Genomic DNA, 26,554 nt, shown 5'->3' on the forward strand with positions numbered 1-26,554 from the left:
CTCAAACCCAGTTCACGGTCAAAAGACTGCATGCATACGGGAGACACCTTTTTCCTGCATCGGAATGGCTTAAAAACAAGGATTGCTTGAAGTGCATTGAATGTCTGTGATATCGCAAAGGAACAAAGGGTACCAAATAAGCAACTGGGAGCCTTTCCGGTGCGGGCTCATTTCAATGTTAATCAGGAGAATGGAGAACAACAATGCTGTGCATTACCGGCTGTGAGGAGAAAGCTGCTCCTCTCCAAAACAGAAAAACAATGACACTGCAATTTCCTAAAGATCATGGGGACAAGCACAGAGGTTCTTTTTGAAGAATATGGCCCTTTTTTGGTAGATTTTTTGATGAACAACTATGTAACAACTCATTTTGAATTATAGAATAGAATTCAAATGTTTCGGCACATCTGTCCGCGAGCTGAATCCGAGTAGAAAGTGGGTCATGCCGAAAGACGGTGACCCCAAGGACACACGTCGTTCTTCCAAAGAATGTTTTAAAGAGGAACCAAGTTAACTTCGTTCACTTAGCCCAATCAAAGCCCCGACCTTATCCCATGAGAGATGTTATGGAAGGATCTGAAACGAGCAGTTCAAGTGAGGAAACGCATCCCAGAGGTAAAGCTGCTCTGTGCTTAGGAATGGGCTCACATTTGTGTGCAGAAAACGTTGAAATTACATGGAGTTGAAATCGCTGCTGGAAAAAAAGGGATTCTGAAAGGAATGGGCCACATACGATCATTTCCTTGAATAAATTTAATAAAATGTATGACATTACTGTCCGATTTGTTTAATTGGGTTCTGTCAACATTTAGGACCTGTGTGAGCGCCAGATGCTGTTCCAGATCATATTTATGCTGGAATATCAATTATCATTTAAGGTTTTCACAAAACAATGGATGATCTGTTGTAATAAGAGCTAAATGAAGTATGGTACCTGGGCGAATCGAAGAATCTATTAAATTCAAGAGTGGATCAGGACAACTTTCATTAAAATGGTAAAATACAGCATTAGCCTGGTGGAAGATGCACTCTCTCACCCCTCTTGTTTCATTTGTGTACTGAGCAGAATACTAACTTTTGCAAACAAAGTTTTGACACTACATATATATCCATGAATCCCATCCCAAACTTCCTCTACCAGTATATGGAGCAATGGCGAAGAAAGTCCCATAATCTACACATTATTGTTATTGTCATTATTTTTTTGAGGCTTCTGAATTAAATGTAGTGATGGCTGAATGAGTGTTGTTGTCTGGATCTTTGCGTTAGCTCTGTGATGGACTGGTGCACCCCAGGTATGGCACAGTGTCAGCTGTAATAGGTTCTAGCCTCCCCTGATCAGGGTTTAGAAGGTATAGAGAACAGACGAATGAGACACGGAGCGAAAAACCTCACTTTCAAAACAATATGCCCCACAACAAACACAGCGTGGTTGCAAACATGCATCCACACAGCTCTGAAATAAGGTGTGTCACTCTGTAGATTCTTGCCAATATGACCTCAGTTTTTAAACTTGAAGAACTTAGTTGTTTCTTTAGATGCTCAAAGTTTTGTGATGCTCAAGGTAGTTCAACAATATCTTCAGCCGCTATTAGCAGCAGAATACTTTAGACAAAGCCTACGGCATATGCTACAAGGTGTAAAATGCAGCTAAGAGTTGCTAAATTCACGCCTCTACTTTCTACACAAGAGTATTTCAAACATATAATGCTTTAATATCTGCAGTGACTCTCCTGCTGCTGCCTTTATTGTATTTTCTGTCTGTCTCACTGTGCCTCAATGCATTTTCAGCACTGTTTGATGTAAAAATTATTCATGAAAACCAAGTCAATAATGGATATCTATAACGTTTTGGCTGCATTAAGTCCTCCTGCCACAGGTCTAGACTGAGCTTCTTCTCTTAGGGAGCTGCTGAGAAACACTTTTTTCAGAATAGCACTGATAAATGCCATATATAACTTCATTACAGCTACAGAAACAAATCAAACTTACCCACAAGTAACATAAAACAGGGTATCTTTTTGGTTTCAATGGATGAAAAAACTTTTCCTAAGTTTCTGTCTCTAACCAGTTGTCCCCATCCTCATATAGAAAGCACAACGGGTTTCACAAAGAAAACTTACAGCAACCTGACTTTTTTTTGTGAATGTGAATTAAAGAATAAGAAAATTAGAATCGGCTCATGTACAACTCTTGAAACTTTAGTTTTTTAGATTTGTTACACACTTGACCATTTGAACTCATCAACTCTCATTGCAAATAATCTTCGAACAACAACAGCAACAATAACAACAAAAAAAAAAAGTATAAAAGTGAAACCACTCATACATGCAAAAGCTTAGACTTGATTGTGCATATGACTTCACTCGGTCAAAAGTTCAAGAGGCTGAACATGTTTGACAGGGATTAGATTGTATGTGTGATGGCCAGGTACAGAGGAAAGGTGTCTAATGTTCCTTTCAGTAGCACCTATTACAGTTGAATAATTACAGCTACATTTAAACCGGTAATCAGCAGTGAAACTGTTGCCAATTGTGACTCCCACCAGGCTTAGTGTCAGTCTTTTTCCTGCTCTGCATGGTTTATGGTCAACATTTTGAAATAATAGATCATTTCTCGGTTGGACAATTTCCCGTCCGCTTGCTTTCAGTCACAAACTTATAGAACCTGTACTAACAATCACAATGACGACTTTGATGTTTTTTTTTAAGTCCAACTTACGATGTATGCGCTCAATTATATTTACAATAGTGCGGACAGATTGAACTGAAACACGCAGTTTATAAATACACATACACTGTATGATAATGTATACGTTTCTGTACTTTAAATCTGTGTATGGCTTTGCAGCACAGTATCCAACAGCAACAGGACCAGCATTAGTCAGAATAACACATTAGCATAAAGAAGCACACTGGGCTGACGTATATACACACGTTCTTGTTTTCACCGCTGATGTGCTGTAATGAGCGTTGGCATGGGGACAGCAACAGGCCATGTTCTGCATGAGAACATGTTTGTTCTTGCTCTAACTTGCTCTAATGACTAATGAATAATGATAAAGATGACCAAATAGCGTTCTTCCTTTAATAGGTGGGTTGTATCCGCTCTTCTTTATTTGTTGTCTGGTGGGCAAATGCCACGTTACCGTGGCAGAAGCAATGACAGACTTACCCTCAGGCGCCTCAGCGTCGCATATCCTCGTGGTACCTAAAGTAGTATTTCCAGACGTGAGACCTGGTAAAGGCATCCGATTCTGATTTTAAAAAAAAAACAACAAAAAAAGAAAATGTCACGTAAGCAAAAACTAGAAGGTACCTAATGAAATGCAATATAATTCAGGCTTGGGAAGATCAAATGAACAGTAGGCATAATCTATGGAACTTTTAAACCCGTTTACCCATAAATTAGGGCACTGTTTAAGATGTAAATAAACTGAAAGCAATCATTTATAAACCATTCAAATGCTGAAACCAATCAATTGTGTTTTCTTTTTAAAGACATGCTAATTTGTAAAAATAGTTACAAAAAGGCAAAAAAAATAAATATATATATATATATATGAGTGACGCATTTCAAATCTAATCATGTGATCTGACAGCAGGTCAGTTACAAGGTTCATCTAAAGTATCATTAAAAAATTCAGACGACCCTGGAAAGGAAGGATGAAATCCAGCACAAAGTGTGAAGAAATTGCAAAGATTTTGGGACCTTTAGATGACGCTGCATTAAAAAGAGACAATTCTGTTTTAGAGAGAGAAAAAAAAAGAAATCACTAAAAAAAAAAAATAATACACAGCAGTTTATCACTCACAAGTTTGAACTTAGCCATGGCTGACAAATAAAAACTTTCAATTCGGGGACACAACAACCTCCAGACTGAAGAGGAGAGGGAGCATTTGGCATGGTTTCAGTCACCATCTGTGATGTATGTAAGCAAATCAGTGCACATGGAACATGTCATCTGCCTACAAGCGAGGGTACAATTAATGCTGAACTGCTGAACTGAATTCAAAGATCTTTTTCAGTTAAGACACACATATAACAACAGCGTGGCTCAAAAGTTAAAGTGTCCAGGTGCTTAAAGAGCCTGCCGATATCTTGTCTTTCAACTGTGAAATACCAATTAAATACACATTCTAATTATTTGCCAAAGTTGGAGTTCTACCACAAACTAAATGACCACAACTAGTTTTCTTTTGTGTCTGCGACATCTGGCAACAATTTAAATTGATTGCCATTGCCACAGAATTATTTACTTTTCTTTTTTTTGAGAAAACAGGGTTATTTATGACTAAGGATGAGGATGATGCAATCAATTTTTCCATGGCTACACAGAAAAATAACAAAGCAACAAGTGTGTCAAGGCTTTGCTGTCTCTACTCACAGCTGCATATAAGCACACTTTAATGCACAGACACTTAAAAAATTACTTTCAATTTACCCATGTTTGATAAGTGTGTTCTTTGTTAGTAAACTGCTCAATTCATTTTCATGGCTCCGATCATCAACCCTGTGGTTGAAAATCATTTTGCCGCTCATCAGAGACGAAATATTGCGGATAGTTTAACAGTCGTAGTTAATAAAAATATTTCAGCAGCGCAAACACAAAGCATTCGAAGCATTTTTCCAAACCAATCTGTGGTGAATGCTTCACTTAGTTGTAGCAGGACAGAAATATGAAACATTTTTGGACTTTATCTGGCAAAACTGAATAATGAGGGTGTCGGTTTTCTGCAGCTTGGCTTTTCTCCTCATCTCATGTGAAAGCCCTGTATTTTCAAAGCGCCACCCACATTTGAAGGAATCCAATTGCAGTTAATGAAATTGATTTAAATTTAGGTGACATCCCCCAAGCCCTTAATATCCGCTGCATTAAGTCTGCGCTTTACAAGGTTCAGCGAGAAATTTAAATAAGCAACGTCTGCCTCGTGAGTCATGTGGAGCAAGTTTTAAAATGATTCTTTTCGCTCGTTTAAAGGGAGGATGTTTGAGGAAAAACAACACCATGGTTTATTTAAGCTATGCTGCTTATGATATTTATTTTTTTCGACAGAGCACACACAAAAGGATGCATTAAAACCAAATGCACACGCCCACACACGGAGAGAGCAGAGCTACACCACATCACACAAAGTTTTATACTGTCAAAAAACAGATGTACACAGCGAAAGCCACATCGTCTGACAGATTTCTAAAAGAACAAGAGTCTAAAAGCCTTGCTGTCAGCCCATAGAGACAATACTTCACCAAGTTCTACCTCCTACACGGAGTTGGGCCAAAGCGGTTTGACCCAGTGACTAACGTTAGAAACCCAGCTTAAGAGCTGGCTGTTATCGAAAACCGAGACACGCACAGAAGTCTCCACAAATTTTTCCTCACCTGCGCAAGATATTTCTGGCTGCCATACATAACATATTGGGGGGCCAGGCTGTAGATCATGTAGCTGGTGTGGAGGACAATCAACAGAAGAATCATGCAGAGGAAGAGAAGAGCCTGGGGACGTGTTCGCTTGGGTCTGATTTTGTACAGCTGCAAAAGAAGATCGCACAAATGTGCTATTAAGTGAGTATTTCCTCGGATTTTAATGTAAAACAGACAATGTGCTTTTGCTCACTCTTATCCAGAAGAACCAGATGCCCATGTTGCGAATGCCAGCCATGGATGTGAGTACAAAGTACATGGTGATGACGGTGATCAGGATGTAATCCAGTGGAAAAACCTGTGATATGAGGGACAGAGGTCAGCTTAATTTCTGTCATAGCTCAGCCACATTTTAAAAAAGGCTTTGGTTGTTAATGAGCAACAGGTTTCAACCGGATGGTATTATCAATACTATTTGATCCAGCCCTAACTCAAAGCCTACCTGAGCGTGTCAGTATGCATAAAGGAACCACGGAAACAACTGAAGAGCAACGATTAGCATGTTCTAAAACCAGAAATGTTCAGACTTAATCTTAAACTTGGTCTCTTCCTACATATTACCCCCTAAACTCTTGGTATGACGCATTTAATTTCTTAAATACCGTGGTCATACTTCTAAGCACTGGTCTCAGACATTTAATCAGTGCCAATATCTGTGAAGGGATCCTGCGTTGGTCTGAACTGTTAGAATAGGCACAGAATGCAAAGTTCAATAAGACAAGTTCTATTCTTTGTCTGTTGTTCAGTGGCTGAGACCCGAAGGAAAGAAGAGGTGCTCCTCACAAATTAAAAATGTACGTTGTAATACTTTGGTTATTCAACTAAAATTAGAGCTGAGTAGAAAAGTATGTAGGTCTCCAAAAGCAGCAGGTCAAACAAAAATAATCATGCTTAAACTACTACTAAACAGCTAAATAGGATAATGAAAATGGCATTGAAACAGATAAGACAAAAGATCAGATTCATCAGTGTTCTTTAACTAACCATTTTATTATTTTGATTCAAATCAATTAATTATTTTCAGTCAATTTGGATCACGTTCGGGCTAATTAAATACTTAGAAATCGCGCTTTATCGGAGAACGAACTTTTGAATTAAGTTAATAAAAAAAGAAAGGCTAATTACGGGAAACAAACAACTGATTTTGCTTTCGGCATTTTCTGTTTACATTTTGATTAAAGAATAAATAAAAGAGAGATACAAACCTCGGCAGTTTCAATCAAAACAAAATGAAATCAGATGTGGTGATAATAACTATGACGATGTGGCCATTTTAGCTGGTTTTGTTTAGAACTGCAGGTGTGACAGGCCGTCACAGCTTTTATTCAACAATTCCACACGTTTGTACATGATCCACTAAATGAGTATTTATTTCCAAATATCAGTGAGTCATAATAAAGAAGAATCAAATCAAATATTCTATTTACCTCTTTTTTTTTGTTTTACTTTGTTTACTTAAGGTGTTGAAATACTGGTGGTTTCTACCTTTGAGTGCATACAGCTCAGTCTATGAAAAGGAGTTTCAAAGGTGGGCTGCAGCATACTGAAGCCCAAACATGTGATTTTAAACAGTAGCCCTTGTTAAAGGTTATAAATTACGCTTCATTCTGGATAATGATGATGGAAATGAGAAAATATGCCTTTAAGCATATTTTAATTGAGGATAATCATCTCTGCAAATTGAGAAATGAGAGGATACTCACAGGTTGTAAGGCCAAGAGTAGTTCATTTAGAGGATTGGTTAAGTTGGTGCCAAAGATTATGAACCCAGAACTGATGCCAGCAGAGTGGAGCGCTTTATCCAAACTGAGAAGCGCGAGGAAAATGAAACAAATGGCATTACACAATCATGAATATAAAGGTAAACGACCGTGCTGTCCCCATAATGTCCGCCTTATCTGACACAGCTGTGCTGCAGGAAGGGTTCTGTTTTGTGAAACTTACTTTGAAATGAACAGGGCGACAATGAACAGCAGTGCAACCACGATGAAGAAAATGCCCAGTATTATCTGCAAAATAATTCAGAAAAACAGTTAAGCGATACAGTACACAACCGAGAGATGGATGTGCACTCTGTCACACCCTCTGTGAACCCCGTGTAAGGAAAATGTTTCGGGGTTTTTTTCCCCACACGCAGCAGCCATGTCTGCAAATACAACCTTTCTGTCAAGTCTTTTGTCAAGGAGAGGCCATATGGCACGGAGAGCTCAGTTTGGCACGGTTGCCTACGGTGACAGGGGGAAGCAATGGCATGGCCCAGACAGAGTAGGGAGTTGCAACCAGGGAAGCGAAAGGTGGGTGGCAGCCAAAAAGCCAATAAATCATAGCAACTGTGGGCCTTGAAAGGGGACATCGTAGCTAAAATGTCTCACAGTCACCTTGGTGAAGGAAAAACGAAGGGAGCACTTATGGAGGAATATAACAGCTAAAATAGTTTGCGTTTTCAGAGATGTGTGTGTACAGAAACGATTGAACAAATGAACAAATAGATCAAACAAAACTAAAGCAAAAAAACAGACGGCTCGTGCACACGACTGGCCATTTCAAAATCTCCACACAAAACATATTTGCATGCTGTGATGTCTGACACATCCACGTCTTTGTCCAGACCAGCTGTTCTTCTTCAATACATGCACTGACATACATTTTGGATGTTTGCAGGAAAGCATCAATCGCAGCTAAGATAATTATTCAATACCGTTCTTGTCACTGCGGTTCAATTGCCTGGATGCCCACGACTCAAAACTCTGAGATAAGACCGCCGAAGATAGACAAGACAGCAGTGAGCCCAATATATTGATGCATCTGCTCTTATCTCTTAATCCAACCAAAGAGAAGCAAAGAAGAGAGCGTCTAGGTTTGTCATGCAACGGTTACGTTGCAGAAAGTCAAATAAGCAAGACGCCGTACATGTATTTAAAAGAAAAGAAAAGATGGCATTTATTCTAAGGTTTGGAAATGAACTGGTGGTATAATTCACCAAAGGAAGGGCAGTCACCTAAAGGCTTCTGCTGAAGAACTGTTTAGTTGGGTTTTTTTCACTTCCAAGAAAACACCGACACCGTTTCACGAGGTCCAAGGCCTTTTAAAAGCCACAGTCAAGTTTATAGTAAGTGATTATTGCTCAACACCACTGTTAATATGAAAAGGGCAGCATGTGCCGGAGAGACAGCGGTGCCACTGAAATCCCAATCATTCCCTTTATCACTCTACACCAGCGTCTTGGCATACAGTGGATTAATCTCCTGACTCATTACTGTTCGAATCTGAGTCTGGGTCATTAGTAGCCACCCTCTTGGTTAAAGACAAACTGTTCCAGACGCTGGTTTGAAATGTTGATGCAGGCCTGCAGTGCAGTTAAATACAGGCAAATGAACAGCAGTGGGAAAGTAACGTCAACTAGATGCAGGAACTTTTCCCAGCGGGGCTTATTTTAACTACGGAGGAGCAACATAGGCAGGGAGGATATATATATATATATATATATCAAACAGCCATGCCATGATGTTCACGTAAACTCGGCGTGTATCTATGTGCAACAACAAAAACGTGCATGAGGACCGACATGAAGGAGGGGAAGTGGAGCATATTGCAATGAATCAATCTGACAGACCATATCAGTCTTCATTATCACAGAAGAGCTAGCATGAAGTAAGTGATAAGGAAGGTAATGATGCTGTCTTTAAGCTTTAAGGTGGGAAAAGGTGAAACGTGAATAAATAAAATCCTAAATATGTTACTAAAAGTCTTTCTTTAAGCAGGAGTAACATTTTGTCTTGCATTGTTCAAATAAACTTGTCGAGGAAAAGTATCAAATTACCCCCCCCCCCCCGCCGGCTGTTGTGGCAGAGCATAATTCTTATGACAAAAAAAAAACAAACAAAGAAAAACTGAAATCAATAGTTTCACCAGTCTCATCTGTAGCCATCTGTGAAGCAATCTATTGATGTTATTTAAGTCACTTCTCGCATTTTTCAGCTCCACTGACTTTGGATGTATATTGCTGTCGTCCTTTTCCTCTTTGTTGCGCCTTGTTCGTGTTTGAGGTTTAACTCCATTTTACAAAAACCACAGCGGCCCTCTGTCGATGACGTTTGATGTGAAACTCTTTAATTGCCATTAGAAATTTTGGGCGATCCCTCTTTAGACCTAATGACCACTGTCACGCGCCCTAAAGGAATTACCGATGAACGGCCATATCGGGATTGCAAATGTGAGATTTAGCAATTGGTTGCCCAACTTAAGAAAGATAATAAAGTCAAACATGGGTTGGTGGATGTTTTAGTCTATCCTGTGTTGGCCATGAGGTCCTGCCTGAGAAACAACCCCCCCGAGAGACTTCAGAGGAAACTAGGTGACGAGACAACCCAGGGGAATGGTGCAAATATGCAGATGCATAAAGTAGAACTGAAAGTAAATCTAGAACAGTCCAGAACACGACTTGAGCTCAGAGAGAGTTCAGTAGAAAGTAGCTGAGAATAAAGCTGATGAAAACAAACAAAAACTGAGCATTTTTCATATCAGTTTAAAAACCTATGAGAACAAACACGAGCAGATTGCACGTTTTGCAAGAAAAAAAAGAAAGAAAGAAAAAGCAACTGAATCATCATAGAGTACAGAATACTGTCCATGTTGAACACACAATTTGCTTCTGGGAATTGGAGCCAATTCCATAATGGAGACTCACCTTGAGAGGTCTGAGTGCACTGCCAACTTTGGTGCAGCAGTTCCTCTCTGCAATTTCCAGGTGTCTTCCTCTGCGCTGGAGGACCTGCAGTTTACCCTCCAGCTCCTGCAGGTTGTTTCTGTCCCTCGAGGACAGAGGACGCCCGTCTTTACACTGCCAAGACAAACAAAAGAAAGAAATACACCGGTAAACACGTGTGCATGTACTGTGTTTACTGTATATCTATTCTATTCCTGACATGATAATGCTGAAAGCTCTATAAGGGTATTTGGGGTAAAACACATGGTAATGGTAAAAGACCTTCCCAGTGACAGTCTAAAAGAAGAACTTGACATTTACCTCAAAATTTACAGTTCTTTTTTTTTTTTTTTTTTTTTTGCCAGGGAATGGATAAAGCATAAAAGAATTATGGTCATTGCAGAGATCCATGTATTATTTATCTGACAGCATATAATCAGCACCACAGTATGTCTAACACGAGTCAAGTAGGAGTTAGTCTATGTTACACTTTAATTTCCCTTTTACTTACAGTTTTTGTTGTTTTATTTTTACCTTAAAGACGGCTAAACCTGGATTTCAGAATAAACAGACAATGCAACGGACAAAGAAGAACAGAGGAATAATCTGCTCTTAGCTGTTCCACTTCGTGTCTCCACCACTAATAGGTGCCTTTTCTGTTTGGGTGTTCTGCATTTGAGAAGTTGGCTGACAAAGGCTATAGTTAATCTTAAGTAACAGCACACAAAGACAAAGAGGCGTGAGAAAATGAATAAATAGATAAATAAATAGGAGGAAGTGATCATGCAGAGGTTATGCAAGTGGAGCTTTCAATTAATGCAAACTATGCAAACTGTGCAGTTATTGAAGTGGAAGACAAACAATCATATATGCTTTTCTGTATGTGCATTTAATGTAAACTATGTGGCTGGATTTTATTAAATGGCTAAAATGGATCATCTGAACTGTACTCATGTGTTTTCTGTCACGTGCATCCGTGCTTCATGTCATTTGGCGACGTACCTTGGATTTCAGCTTTTCTATCTGATGCTCAACATCATCAATGTCCTCTGTGTTCTCCAGACGTTCATACTGAACACTCCGCGTGCCTTTTATCAGATTCAAAGGCAGAACAGACATGCCGTACGCCTGCAAAGACAAGACGGTTCAAAAACTACCATTATAATCACGCATTATTGTCAGAGCGGGACAGCACATATGGCACGTGCACCCACCCACATAAACTCACTCCTGCCCGATGGCAAACCCACCACAATGTGGAACATGACAAGAGTCAAACGAGGGTAAGCAAACGCACACTGTCCAACACATGAGCTGACGCACACAGTAAATCATATAGTCCCCGGCCTCCCAGGCTATGTCACTTTTGGTAGAGGAAAAAAAAGATTAAAATGGTGGAATCTATAATTGTGCTGAGGTTTATTGAAGAATTTGCTGCAACCATTTTGTGTGGATATCACTGCCTTATATCACCCTGATGCATTTGCAGCTTAACAGTGCCCCCATGTGATAGCAGTATCATCTATCCAGGACTCCAACATTTAAAAACAAACAATATCATTTCAGGAGGAAAATTCTGGAATACAGGTGGGGGAATCAGTTTGGTATACCCCAAACTCAAATAAAAATACATCACAGCATTTATTTCACTTTGTTGGAGGGAGAGACAGTGTATAAACAACAGTGCAATGACAGACAGGTACAGACACAGACAGCAAAAGGATAGATCAACAAAACTCAAAAGGTACTTTGAGCTCAGTGCTTTCAATCCCCTCAAGGGAACTTTTCTTAACAATGAAGGACATCTTTAATAAGAAGAAACAGACCGATCAATAAAAATGCAAGTAAAAGAAACAGGTCAATGCCTTTCGCTGTGCTGTGTCACTTTTACAAACTTATGGGAGTGTTGTTTTATGACTACATAATAAAACAAAAGGAGGTTTACATGCAAAGATACTTTGAGCCCAGTCAAAACACGCCACACTCTCTCTGGCTCCTCTCAGATGAGCAAACGTCAGAGTCTGGAGTTTTTTTTGGTCCCTAAAACATCTTCTTACTCGTTTTTGAGTGTTACGTAGCCTCACGAGAGCCGCATGGGATACTAAGTCAGGCTACACTATTATTAGTCTCTGCCGAGGATCTCTGCTACGGGCGAATGTCACCTCATGCAATGAATCATGGAACTCTTAAGGCCAGAGCATGTCCCGAATATCAAATACAGTCATAAAAAGGAAACCTGTCCCAGACCCCATGAGAAACATTTCGCAAATGCCCAACTACATGAAAGAAATATCGGAAAGAAACACAGGTGTCTCTGTTTTGTTAAAAAATAACAGTGAATGCTCAATAAAGTTGTTTAAATACAACCTCCGTCAATAATAACCAGAAATAGAATGTCAGGCTGGTTGGAAATGTCTGTGTGAATCCTCGTGTGTGTCGGCTGAGGGAGAAATCTGGCTGAAACCATTCAGACCAAGAAGAGGGACATAGATCTCCTACACAAGCCTCCTCTTTGTTGATTCCATCTACTTGTGAAGGGGGAAGCCAAAGGGGAGGTGGAAGAGGAGCCCCCGTTTACCATTCACAATACCTACTGCTGAAAAGATAATCAGGTAAAACGCACCCCACCAAAAGAGCTCAGAATGCATGTGTCCTTAAATGATAATCACATTATCAAAAAAATCACAAAGCATATTCATAAAACGATAGAAAACACACCGCGCAAACAAGGGAACCATATATTTTGGTTTCCCTTTAATTGAAAAAAAGTATAAATATCAAACAACCTGATGCAGAACAGCAGTTTTAGTGTGATTTTCTTCTGTCTAGAAAAGAATTAGTGGACATAACGGTGCCCTCCATTTTGTTTATGAATTTGGACTAGAGACAGACCAATTAACTGGTCAGAGATGATTAATATCAGCCGCTGGTCATTTCATGAGACTCGAGGCTGGTAAATAAAACGAATGCAGGCACATTGGCATTGCAGAGAGCCCTGTCAGCCTGTCTGCTCTGGAAAAATGTTTCTACCCGCGGCCATATTTCTACATGTGATCTAAAATAAGCGAAGCGCTGACAGACATCACAGTATCTGTATTTGAGCAAACAGGGATACTGCAAACAAGTGTTCAGTCATGTTATTTTGTTTCTCAGTCATTGTACAACAGTTAACGGACACCATTAACACCCCAAAATCAGAAAAAAAAAGGTGGGTCAAGAGTGCATTAAAACATTTCTCCTTTTACTTAAATGTACTTTGGCTTACTTTGACATCTTTTGACTTTTTTGGTGATGTCAAAAGATGTGTTTGATCACGATTTAGCCCAAATCTGTGAGGAGAGTGCATCAAGATATAACCACAATGGCAAGAGAGTGCTGTGGAAAACCTCTGTGATGCACTGCAACAACAAAGAGCAGCACTTACAAATTCCACTTCAAATATTACTGGGGAATAAAAAAAAAAAAAAGAAGTCTTATGCTAACTTTGCCCGGAGAAAGTGTGGACTTCTCTGGGCTCGGAAGCATCTGGGATAAACCATCACAGAGTGGAAATATGTTGTGAAATGTTGTGTACTCTGTGCACAGTTAAAGCTCCCTCCAACCCTAAAAAAATGAAAAAAAAAATAAAAACACCAAACAAAGAAAAATACGACAACTAAATAGCATTTTTCGCTTTACACCCATGTCAACGGACAACAAATCCCAGGCAGCGGTTCACTTTATCATCTCAACCATCTCAAATCACTGATGGCATTGAAAACTCTCTCTATTCTTTATGGTCAAGCTCATTGTAGCTTCAGGAAATTAACTACTTTCCAAGGTGCTTATCCGTATCTCGATGGTCACCTTTATCTACCCCCCCCCCCCCCCCCCTCCAAAAAAGAATAAATAAAGAAAAGAAAAGATAAATATAGCCACAAGCATCAATTTGCAGCTTGTAATCCTTCAAAGAAACTCTGTTGCCTAAAATTAAAACCATGAGCAGCGAAGAGAAGGCCCCAGGCCTGACAAAGCTGAGCAAATTTGCCACATCTCCATTAATTCCAATCAAGACCGCTCAAACACAGTTAGGGGCAAATTCCTGTCATGCCCCGTCTTTTACCCGAACTCCCGACTGACGATGGCCACGTTTTAAGTCCGGTCACTTCCACTTGTTGCGTAACTCTGTAGCTCAGCGTTGCAATGCGGTCCAAGAGAAGCTGGCACGGATACAGCTGAAAGTTCACGCCACGTTCCTGCGTTTCTGGTCATGCAAATTACTGTCGAGTGATGTCACGTTGTAAATGTGAGTCACTCCTGATGTCACAGTGGATGTCCTCAATTATTTCCAATATTTGAACTGGTAGTTACAGCGTCTCCATTGGGCTGATTGCAATCTTTTCTTTTTCTATTTTGTGTGTGTGTGTGTGTGTGAAGATTTTGTAATTATCTATAGTTATGGTGCCAAGTCTCCTGTCTAGCCATAAGTATACAAATATGATGGGAGGTAGGCTTTAGAGACACTATACCAGCCACAAAAAAAAAGGAAAAAAAAAAACGAAATAGGACGACTACAGACTGTTAAAAAGAAATCTGGATTGTAGCCTTGTTATTTTGTAAATGGTAAGTGTGAATGTTTTAAATTGTTAAACAGGAATTACTGTGAACTGGGGTTATTTTTTTTGTGTGTGTTTTTTTTTGCAGCATCCTTCCAGTTGCCTCGAGAGAAGCTCAGCCTCTTTTGCCATTAAATATAAAGTTTGAAGACAACAGCTTACAATATGGTTCGTTTCGGAATAAAACTATAAAGAACTATTTAACGAAAGAAGGAAAGTTTACTTTAGAGTTGTTTTTTTAACTTAATATAGTACAACGTCGCACTGCTTGCTGATCCTTTGCCATAATAATAACAATTCTAACTATATATGTATGAATCTATATTGCTGGCTAGATTTGATGCACAGGCTGACTGACAGGCTTCCCTGACTGCCTTCAACCATAAATCTTTTGAAAGTAACTGAAGTAAGCCTACTAAAGATTATGAAATAAATGACAATAGGAGATATTCCACTCATACAGTCATTTTCCATACAAATGAGGGAAAAAAATCATGTAATAATATGCATACTTTGCAATCTTTGATTAACTTCACCTTAAGTTCAACAAGAAACAGTATGCCACAGATGCACATACTGCAAAATGCTTGGAAAGCCTATTCCAGTCACTGTTATTGAATTGGGGAAGAGCATCTGCGGTGATTAGATTGTCAGATAGGAAAACACTTCTCACCCGAGTATATAAGCAGTTCCTTCCCTTTTTGTTGAACGTAGAATGTTCCAACGTTATAATATGTAAAGACGTCTTATTTCAGTGAATATTAACAACAACAACGACAACAAAAAAACACGTTTTAATGTAAAATCGGATTGCAGAGCTCTGAATTGCAAACCCAGTTAAAAAGGCTGTGAGTGGGGCTGAAATGTGAATTTTAAAAATTTAATTTAAATATAAACAAGCCTCAAGGTACTGGTGATTTATAAAGTAAGTATCATAGACACGGCAGCAATTTATTGAGAGACAATCTCCCTTCCTTGGTCAATCTCAGGGCCTGCATTTGCAACAACAGACATTAATCTTCTGTACTTTAGTTCAGTAGCAGCTTCTTACAGCTGGCAATTTAAGAGCCAAGAGAAAGGTAGGTTCAGAGGAGACAGAGCTCCAACAGTCATAAGTCAACACGCGAGCCTCTAAATGAAGCCGAAAGACGTCGCGCCACACATGAGCTTTGAGGAGATCTCATTTCATCACTGCTGGTCAAGCAAAGAAGGAAACTGTGTGCGAATACAATCGTATATGTACAGTACAGAGTAAATAGGCACACATTTTTAATCATTATCAGATAAAAAATATTCCTAGACTAACAAAGCAACTTTTGCAATTTATCTAACTTAAGAGCAACGGAAATAAAAGCGAACTGGTTGCATCACTGAAAGAGACAAACAACCCTATAGTGTGTCAATAAGATGAACTGAATTTAAAGAGCATTATCATTTGTGGCTTTGCTCTATTAGATTTACTGTAATAAACAGCGTGGTAGGAAATCAGGTCAATAAATTCCTGCCGGTCCATTTTTTACACGCAAATGAACAGACGAATGCCAAGGACAGTCCTTGCTTTCAGAGGTGGCTTCTATCTGAAAATATAGCAGTACAGAGGAGGAAAAAAAGCTGCACTAACTGCATTCACCTTGTATAAAATGCACTACAGGTTGCAGTGTTCTGAACTGTTTAGATCGCGGAGGTGTTTGTATTCAGAGTAGAAGGCCATTTCTGTGTGGTGATAAAATGAACACAGGGGTCATGGACTGCATTTACGCTGCTTATGGAACCCGTCACTTGCAATCAATTAAGTTAATCGGGCTTGGTAGTAAGACATTGTAAGAGATGATAAATCAAGCAGACCGTAGCAGGTCTGGGTAAGCTGACACCAGCAACAGTTTTCCCTGCTTTGAAGATGAAAAAAGAACGGCGTTGATGAAAGGAACCAAAGTATTTTGTGCAGTATGTGACTACAAAAAAAATAAATAAATTAAAAAAAATACAGAGGAGCAGCTGCTTTTGTTGCCTGAAGAAATGGTTTCTCTGATTGACAACAAAACCAGAACATCAAAAACAAAGACACGGTGGGAGTTCCACAGGGCATTCATACGGTCCATAGCAACACTGGTCAGTGCAAATCCAAGCACATCTACCCTCCAAATATACCAGGTAATTATCCACTCTTTAGAGAACTGTGGATGAAAACCTCAGCTGAGATGGATTATATGTCCTAAAGTGAGATTGGTTCCACAACTTACTTGACTTGGTTGTATATTATTCATTAAGAGCTCCACGTTCAATTGTAGTGCAATTTGTCAAATAGAACTCTTTGAGCTCAACAGAAACGGGATAGATTGGGGTTGGCTGTCACCTTTACTCTCACTCGTGGATTTGATAGCAGAGTATCTTATTCTTTTTTTTTTTTTTTTGGATCTTTCTGCAGCAGGTACTTTTCTGTCTTACACCACCCTGGCGCCAGCACTCCCACCTGCAGGGAATATTCTGAGTCGAGTTACCAAGATAAAGCCTATATGAAAAATGGACACCATTAACAAGTTAATCTTTCTGATTTGGGGAAAGAAACTCAGCAGGTATACACACACACACACTCATATATTTAGTGATTCAAGCCTTTGACGAGCACCCATACATCATGAAAAGTCTTGGGTGCTCAGGTGAAAATACAGCAGTTTGAATAATATTTTTTTCTTTTTTTCAAAGACATTTTTTTGAGCACTTGTGGAGTTTGTTGGAAAGTTGTTTGACAGGGAAATGGAGCAGAGAGCGAGACAGAGGGGAAGGACCTGCGGCAAAGGGACTCGAGCCGGGACTCGAGCCGGGACTCGAGCCGGGGACAGCTACATCGAGGAGCTTAAGCCTCTGGATATGGGATGCCTGCTCAACCCATTTAGCTAACCAGCGCCCCAGTTTGAACGATTCATGCTAAAATCATGTCTAAAAATCACAAAACATTTCTATCACCGAGTGTCCGCTTCATTACAAGATAAAACCCAATCAAGAAAGTGCAAAACAGTTCGTACACAACAACCAAGTCTAAGGATGTTATAAACATATGCATTTCAAACCATAAAATACCCAGTTAATTATGTCCACAGAAGGAAGGTTTTTTACTCTCAGCCTTTCTTCATATCTCAATACATTTTGTGAGACAGAAGTCTGTTTTTGCACAGGCACTATTCTATATTCCATTGATCACACATGAAACAACATGAACCATTTGTCTCGGGTCTCAACTCACCGTGTAAGTAATCACTGCCAGCATGCCAATCAAGGTCAAGGAGCTGATGGAAAAAGACAGAGCCGGCAGACCATCTGCAATAGAAAAGTCAGAAACATTATTAGAGAAAATAACCTGGACTTTGAAAAGAAACATAAAGACTCTTTGCTACATGAGAAAATAATCAAGAGCCTGTTTTCTACTGGGCATTTTGATGATATTTCAGAGTGGTTTGTTTTCCTGCTTGAATACTGACAGACGGAATATTTGCAACATTCAAAATCCACTGCAGTAACTCAGTCATATTGTATCCACATTTCTTTAAAAATGACAAAATATGACAACAAAGAAGCTCGTACAACTGAAGCATCCACCCAAGGGCAAAATACATGTTTCTAAAAGCAACATGAGCTCGATAAAAGGACAAATGACTGAAATACACAGAGCTTATGGCATTACCAAAGCTGGTGGAAAGACGGGAATTAGTTTCAAAACAATGTAAAAACTGCTGAACATTTCTCCAGAGTGTACCACTCTAAAACTTGTTGACAAAGAGGTCTTTCACGTACCCTTTTGTAAGGGAATATCTGAAAATTAACTTCACAATAAAAAGGTTAGTTGTTCTGTCCAGAGTGGACAAATGAGATCATTTTAACCTTTATGCAGACGATCAACAGTGTTGGATTGACGAAGACATCACTCAGTGGCGCAGAGCAACAGATGTTCTCAGTTTGATGCAAAACTGAGTTTGAGTTTGAGAGAATTTGTATAGACGGTTGAGTAGTTCTCCTGTCCTACTTCACCAAGATACTTCATACAAGCCCAAAGAAGAAGGGAATACCCCTTTAAAAGCTCACAATTAGGATTATAAAAAAAAATGCTGTGCTTGAGCTTTGAAAAACAAGACTGTACAAGATAAAAAAGGAAGGGTTTAACAAGTATGAGGAGCAGAACTAAAAGAGTATGACAAATGAGAGATTGTTTGAGCTGTGAGCTTGAGCCAGACTGGTCTCCAGTTCAGTCCAAATGTCAGGATATAGCGTCACCTGCCGCTTCCATTGATCATTAGTTCTAAATTTAGTCTTTGAGTGGGTCCTCAATCAGTGTCAATGTTGATGTTCCAACATGTCAAAGGTGCTTTGTAATAAAGAGGGTTCTGCAGAAAAAAAAAAAAAAAACGCAAATCAAGAGTTCAGTTGATCACTTTTGCTTTGAAGACAACTACAAGGACACATCTTTGAACTGTTTCAAGGAAATAATTCCTTAAAAGCAACAGGGGACCTTTGTTCTTTCTCTTTTTTTTTTCCTCTTAGAGAAAGTCATAATTTTACTATTAAATTATTCTTAAATATTTTTTTTTTTGGAGACAATTGTAATTTTCTACGCTGGGCACAAAAAGAATTTAAACAGCTGGGTCTCTTGAGTGTACGCAGGTTGATTCGATGTGTGTCACCTTTGAAGCAGTAAGAGGACCACCCATCAGGCAAGGGCAACGGTAGGTGTCACACCAGCTGCCAGAGATAGAGTTAGAAGACAGGGATTGATGAAGAGACTGATTGCCTCACTCCCCTGTCAAGATCCCACCTGTCATGTGGCTCCAAGTAAAAAGCGACACATTTGTCCTTTTACAGATATCCCACATCCTCTCAGCAGCAACTTTATAATACCCAGACCACCTGTCAGCATGGCGCTAGGTGGCTCTGAAGTTTTTCTTTTCTCCTTGACAGTGGCATTTCATTTGGAATATTAAGTCAATATTCAGGGCATGCATAATTTGGGCTGTTTACATAATTTAACAATTGTTGAAGCGGTTCCTATAGAGAAGGATGAAGGTGGACCATTGAGATAAACTATATATGTTATCCCCATTGTATGCAGAAAAGAAAACTGAAGTCTGACAGCTAGGCTGAACATTAACATTTGAATACCTGTTTCAGATTCCCGGGTGTTTCAATGCGATTTTACTGCCATTGTTTAGTGGTGAGCTCGCTAAAACAGACAATGGCCTTGTGTTCTGCAGAGAGAACATTTTGTTCGTGGGCTCCACACAAAGCAAAGCATAGATGTTTGCTGCCAGTCTTCTTCAATTCTAGAGCAGATTTTCCGGGGATTAAACTTGGGAATATTCTCTGTTATCAGTGGTGCTTCCACATCTGTACAGCGTCAATTCAAACACCAGTGGAATAAGGTGGCTCTTATCTCACTCTGCATATAGCCCTTCAGGCTTGCGTTCATGCGTGAGTCTTATGCAGAAAGGTGTTCATTAAGAAGCTCCTTAAGCCCTGGCACCTCTACTTCAGTGGAATGACAGAATCAAAAACAACCACAAAGCAGCTGTGTGTTGCAGGGATGGGACACAAGCCATCATTAAACATACGTTGAGGCTTACAAATCGGGGCAAGTTATTACACTTTTTGACACATGTATGACTCTACATTGCTGCAGTAACAGAACACAATCAAGAATGTGCAATCACTGATTTGGGACTTTCAGTTCTCAGTGGAACAATATATTTGCACAGACATGTCAGTAAATTACATCTCGTTTTTTTGTATTGTTTTTCCACTCTGCACCCGGCCTCTGCAGGCACGGTCTTTTTTTCACTTCCATCTCTGAAAGAAAGCGGAGAATCACCAGATTCATAGCTCCTTTTATGGATGAGGAGCTTGTTTAATCAAAGAGAGGCCAGGGTTTCACCAGCTGCTGAAGATCCCGGAGCCACGTTATAAGCTCTATAAGTCCACACAAACTTCACGTTACGGCAACAGCTGCACCTGCACTCCACAGCTGTATTAAAGCTCAGGTAAAGGCGAGGACCAGCTCGCCGAGTGGCATCGAAAAAAAAATGCTCTGATCAAATTTCAAGGTTTAATGAAGATGATGAAGACTAGTGGGAGGTGTCTATGCAGGTCACTAAAGCTGACAAGCCAAAGCACGCTGGACTTTTATTGGAGGGGGGATGGAAAGTTGACTTTACAGTAAATTAGAAATATGCAGAAACAATTTTTCTAAATCTTTTATCATCCACTTTATTCAACCAGGAAAATAAATCTCCTCTAACTGAATAAATGTATGAATAAATGTTTTATGGGGACCTTAAACAACAGTGTCTTCTCCGTCCAGTTTTACCTATGCGGTTTTAAAACTCTGCTAGCAAAACACAAACACATCACAAGGGCTGTGTATGTTGTCGAAAATAATGTTTGCTACAAAAACCATATGTATGAGTAGATTTCTTCAAGTTTTAGTTTCTGGCAGTCAAATTATTTGGGCACAGCAATGCACTTAAAACAGTATCCTTCGCCTACTTTAATGTGAAAATCGCATATTTACATAAGTGCAGTATTGTACTTTGGGGAGAGGGGGAAATTATATTATAACTTATCTGCTTTGCATTATAGCAGAAAAACATATATATATATTAAATACAAAATATAATTCATTCATTTCGATCCAAAGCTGCATTACTTTCTTGCCAATATCTTGTCTTTATGTAGAGTCAGATCAGTGCATAAAGTATGCAGCAACACATCCCAAAGATTCTCAATGGGGGCAAGCTCTGGATTCTGTGGTGACCAACCCACGCGTGAAACTGATGTCTTATGCTCCAGAAACCATTCTTTTCCAGTCTGAGCCCAACGAATCCTGGCACTGCCCTCTCGTTATAGACTTGTGACATTAGGGAAGAAGAAAAAAATATCCGTTGATGGAAAAACCTGCTCATTCAGTATTTTTCATCTAGTCAGACGATGCATTTTTTTCGGGCCCATTCCATCGCTGAACTCTGACCTGATCGACTGAAGGAACTCCACATCATAACACTGGCTGCACGGGCTTGTGCAGTGGGCACAAAGTGCGATGGCTGCACCACTTAATCTGCTCCTCTTCTTACCCCGATGCTCTCATCCGTCTGAAACAGGGTCAATCTGGACTCCTCAGACCACAAGACCTTTTTTTTTCCCCATTGCTCCACAGTCCAATCTTTATGTTCCATAGAAAATTAAAGCTTTTTCTTAAGGCTGCGCAGTTGTTTAGACCCACGACACTGAGCTCCCTTGACATCATGCATGTGAAAGTGCTCTAACTTTCATGATTAAAAACTGCCATGAGTGCTACTATTGATTACTGTTGCAAAGTTCTTGGCCCAGTTTTAGTAGTTTCAGCAATCTCCTTAGTTGTTTTATTGCTTGATGGAGACGAATAATTGGAGCCTTCTGAAACATAATTTCATATTCTGGGAAATACAATATGTGTCTGTATGCATGTTGGGTCAGTAAGAATAAATTAGCTTCCAACTAGTGATGTAGGAAAGGAAGGGATGGGGGGGGGTAAATGGTATGAATCTGTCAAAGTACACTATGTAGTCTTTTGAACTGGACCACTGCCTATGTTACTTCCCCTTGAAGGGCTACAGTGTTTAGCTGCAGTACATTCAGGCAGCACCGCTTTAACAAGTGTGAAGCCGAGGCCATTAAAGATGTAGTGGTCTTAATGAACAGTTGTCGCAAAGCAGTCAGGAGTATTATGTGGCCAAAGTGCCTTTCCTTTACACAATTAACCTGCCATCTGGAAAGAGAAGAGACGAGGAATTAGAAAAATGGAAGATCCTCACATTTCCTCAACAGCGGAGCAGCTTCCCCCTGTGCCAGAAGAGGAAGGTTAGGGAGAGCATGTAGGGGTCCGCTATTATGCAGAGGCAGATGGTTCAACTTCCTCCCTGATCCTCAGATGGCAAAAGGCCAAACGACTGCTAGGAGTCCAAATTTGGCAATGTTCCTGCATTAGCATGAGTACAATAACGGGCACTGTTCTGTTAAACACGCCAAGATGTCCAAGGACGGTCCCCTTCCAAATTCCAGAAAGTTTAGACTAGAAATCTCATTTCTTAATGCATGTTACACTGCTACTTAAGCCATTGAGTCAGTTCTGTAACTTGGGCCACTACCTACTGGAATTCTTGACAGATCAAATAAAGTTACGGTAAATATCCAAGTGATAATGCCCAATAATGTGTCTATTACAAGGAATTCACGAAGAGGGACACGAACAGTCTCCCTGACATCAATTCATTAGTGATTACGGACCCCCCCTCCGCCTGGCATTATCCTGCTAAATCCATGGTTCGCTCAGCTTCTGTCATGTGGCAGACGGTTAATGTTATGCTCGCAAGCTTTAACCAAATAAACCCTTAGTTCACAAGCAAAACAAAAAGACTCACTCCAGCCATTTTTCTGCCTCCAAACTGATTTCAAGCTTTTCACAGATGACAGGCCATGTGCATTTCTGTCTGCATGCTGAAGTAATGGGCAGAATGATGAATGGGATGGGTGACATTCGCTTAAAAGTATCAATGGGTTAAGGTGGGCAGTGAACATATTGGAGTTTGGTGCTGTAAAAACAATTAGGTAAGATGGTGCCAGTGCAGGCTGAGGTTGTGTGGGTCTGTGGATTATCGGATACTACGTCTAACCTACAGGTTTTGCTCATTCCATTTAGAATACTTCCATTCCAGAAGTTTGGTGGCATGTAGCGTTTTCAGTCATGTGCAATAAAGGCTTTTCAAACTATTTCGTTTTAAACCAGTAAAAACCCCAGGTGGTAATGTGTTGTTGTTTTTATAAAAATCACTCCTCTTTGCAACTCAAATGTCAGCTTGCTTACACATTGCAATAGATTGCAAACGGAGGATATGAATAAGTTGGAGTCCCTAATCGTGAAGATACTGACATCCCGCTGTCCATGAGAATCAAATATCCACTCAGACCACGTTACAAATATAAATAAACGTTGTTATTTCTGTAAGCTCTGTGAAATTAAGGTGAAGTGAAACCAAATTGCACTATCTTGTATGAAGCGATGTGCTGTGTGATTATCGATTGTGTTGGCACAATATCAACGTGAACCATGACTGAGCAAAGTTCAAAGGTGCGAAGAGAGAATCTAATCTTGTACACCGCTGTGCACCAAGTTATCTGTGCACAGTAATTACTATCGCTGCCCAATAAAAGGTACATGTTCGTAAGCTTCTCCATAAGTTATTATAAGTTATCTGTGTAAAACAAACAAAACTATCAGGCAGCAACTTACTTTGGTAGCTTACAGCCATGATTACATTTTCAAACTATCTTAGCAACCACTGACTGGATGAGACGATATAAAAACAGATGTTAATATTAATATTAAGATGTTTTGTTTCAAAGAGGGATCAGTTCCAGCTCTTTGTGGTTGAAAGTCAGACAAGCGCAAATGTTAACATTGCAGAATGTTTTCGGCACCTCTCTAATAAAGATGCAGGTCATCAAGTACAAACATTTAATAATATTGACATAAAAAAAAATGCTTTAACGCAGTAATATATGGCATACATGCATTACTAAGAGTTATGCTGTGAACATCTCCTGCTATGTCCATTACTGTTGATGAGAGAGGCTAACTTATAGGGCTAGAGTGCTAAACAATTTCCCTTGTGGTATTAATAAAGTAACTATATCTATAGAGAGAGAGAGAGAGAGCCTGAGTGTTAGTGGTGTGACTGGAGGAATAGCTTCATTATGTTTGTGTTTATTGCATCAAATTGCACACCAGTGGCTTCGGTTTTGAGCACGCAGCAAAATGTGAACACATAAAAACTAAACGATCGCCAACCTCTCCATGAAAGCTTTGATGTTTGCGACGCCGGGGATCGCCGCCCCCCGGTTTCCCTTTTCCGGGGCGAGGTCACTTTTGTTGTCTGGTGTCGCTCCATCCCCCTCAGACCACTTTAACATGGCAGACCCTACCAGGGGCCAACTCCCCCAACAACACAGCTCTCAGGATCAAGGGGGTACTCGAACCCCTCCAGCACATTAAGGTGGCGATTCTACGGTGGGCGTGGACGAGATTCACCCTGAGAAGCTAAAGGCTCTGGACTTGGTGGAGTTGCCTTGGCCTCTTTAATGTCGTCAGGAGGTCTGGGTCAACGCCTGTGGAGTGGCAGACCTGGCTGGTGGTTCCCATTTTTAAAACAGGGGGACCGGAGAGTGTGTTCAAACTACAGGGGGATTTTCCGGGTGCGTCCTATTGGGAGGAGGTCTGGGAAAGACAGAATTATATTTCCCTTCTGGCCAGGGAACGCCTCAGGATCCGCCAGAAGGAGGTGGGAGTCTCACTGGGGAGAGGGATGTCTCTCCTGGGGTTGCTCAGGATGTCTCTGTTGCCTGTTTCCTCTGCGGCCCGGATAAGCGGATGACAATGGAAGGATGGATTGATTACATCAGAGACAGGTGCATTCTGTTTGGCAAACTTTCTTTCACCGTGCTTTCAGTCCGCAGCAGCCGTGGTGGGGAGAAGCTGTCACTCTCCAGAGGCTCACAGTTCAAATTAGCAAAGAACAAATGAGTGAGAGGTTGAGCAAAAGGTTGCTAACTTCCCATCCCGAAAAACATGCTGGTCTGAGGATTGTTGTTCTAACCTCTGCTTGAGCCAAGTGAAAGTTTGACAGGAGCATAAACGCTTCCAAATTTAAAAAAAAAAATAAATGTCCTAAACTCTACATTGATCAAAACGACTTAATAACAGCTGGACAATGCAGAGTTGAAGAAAGCAGGAGGGATGTTACAAAGAAACTTTACTTACGACTACTGCCAAGCTCTTCGAAAAGGTACTGAACTTTCTCCCACTGAGTGGAATTTTGACCAGGTGGGGCCTCAAGTGGCACAAACGCTCTGAAAGTAATGAAAAAAAGGATTTAGACAAACAAATCTGCGTACTGCTAAGCCGTCTCTGTCGCTGAATATGCCTACAGTTACTGACAATTTAAGAAACTAGAGCATTTTCTCTTGGAGCCACAAAGACTCCACACACACAAAAAAAAAAAGATAATGAGGAAAACAGGGATATTTTTTTTTATTTTTTTATAAAAAGCTTCCAGGTCGCAAGAAAAAAACAACAGATCCTCACAGACAAAGAGAGGCCATAAATAGTTATGCGTTTTCCTCTGTTCCTATTCAAACAAGGTACGCCTCAGTGGTTATCGTTGGTCAAAAGTTTGGGCTCCAATGTCAACACTAATCATACTGCAAATAGCTATTAACTAGAGAGCTTTTGAAAGGCTTCTTTCTTTCTTCACTTATTTATTTTTTCCCAGCTTTTACAGTTCAGTCTGCGGTCAGTTCTTTGGCAATTATCAGAACTTTTTGTAGCCAGCTAAGAGTCCTTGAGTTCCTTTTTTTTTTTTTTTTCCTAATCGCTTCTAGTTATGTGAGATTCTTGGGCCATCTTTTATTTGTTGCTTCTTCCTACCACAGATTTTCAGTTTAGGTCAGTGAACCGATTGGGGCACAGTTAAAACTTCAACTCGTGCCTACTCAGGTACTCAATTGAGAATTCTGAGGTATTGTCCTGTTGTAAAAGTCATCCTCTTTTCACCTTCAGCTTTTTGTGGCAATGCTGTGATGCTTGTTTAAGAACTTGCTGGTATTTAAGTGAGTCCATTCTTTCCTCTGCCAGTGAAATGTTCCGTCTGCCAATAGCTACAACGCAAGAACAAGGCGTGAACGATCCATCCCAGTGTTTAACAGTTGGGAAGCTTGATGAATTGAAGGAACACGTTTCATGAAATTTTGTCAGGTT

At 40.1% G+C, this 26,554-nt stretch overlaps 1 protein-coding gene across 1 annotated transcript in view; it reads right to left on the minus strand.

Moving 5' to 3' along the window:
• The window catches only part of lmbrd1 (LMBR1 domain containing 1), a 55,437-nt gene that overhangs the window by 10,469 nt on the left and 18,414 nt on the right, over window positions 1-26,554 (minus strand). The window contains exons 6-14 of the mRNA XM_072391150.1: window positions 25,559-25,647; window positions 17,966-18,039; window positions 11,132-11,257; window positions 10,112-10,264; window positions 7,369-7,433; window positions 7,128-7,230; window positions 5,618-5,722; window positions 5,383-5,532; window positions 3,175-3,256 (exon numbers count right to left, since the gene is read on the minus strand). Coding sequence (XP_072247251.1) covers window positions 3,175-3,256; window positions 5,383-5,532; window positions 5,618-5,722; window positions 7,128-7,230; window positions 7,369-7,433; window positions 10,112-10,264; window positions 11,132-11,257; window positions 17,966-18,039; window positions 25,559-25,647 — 947 coding nt within the window. The remainder of the gene's footprint in view (window positions 1-3,174; window positions 3,257-5,382; window positions 5,533-5,617; window positions 5,723-7,127; window positions 7,231-7,368; window positions 7,434-10,111; window positions 10,265-11,131; window positions 11,258-17,965; window positions 18,040-25,558; window positions 25,648-26,554) is intronic.

The sequence above is a fragment of the Leuresthes tenuis genome, unplaced genomic scaffold (genome assembly GCF_036924035.1).
Source record: "Leuresthes tenuis unplaced genomic scaffold, fLeuTen1.0.hap1 SCAF_8, whole genome shotgun sequence".
NCBI classification, from domain to species: Eukaryota; Metazoa; Chordata; class Actinopteri; order Atheriniformes; family Atherinopsidae; genus Leuresthes; species Leuresthes tenuis.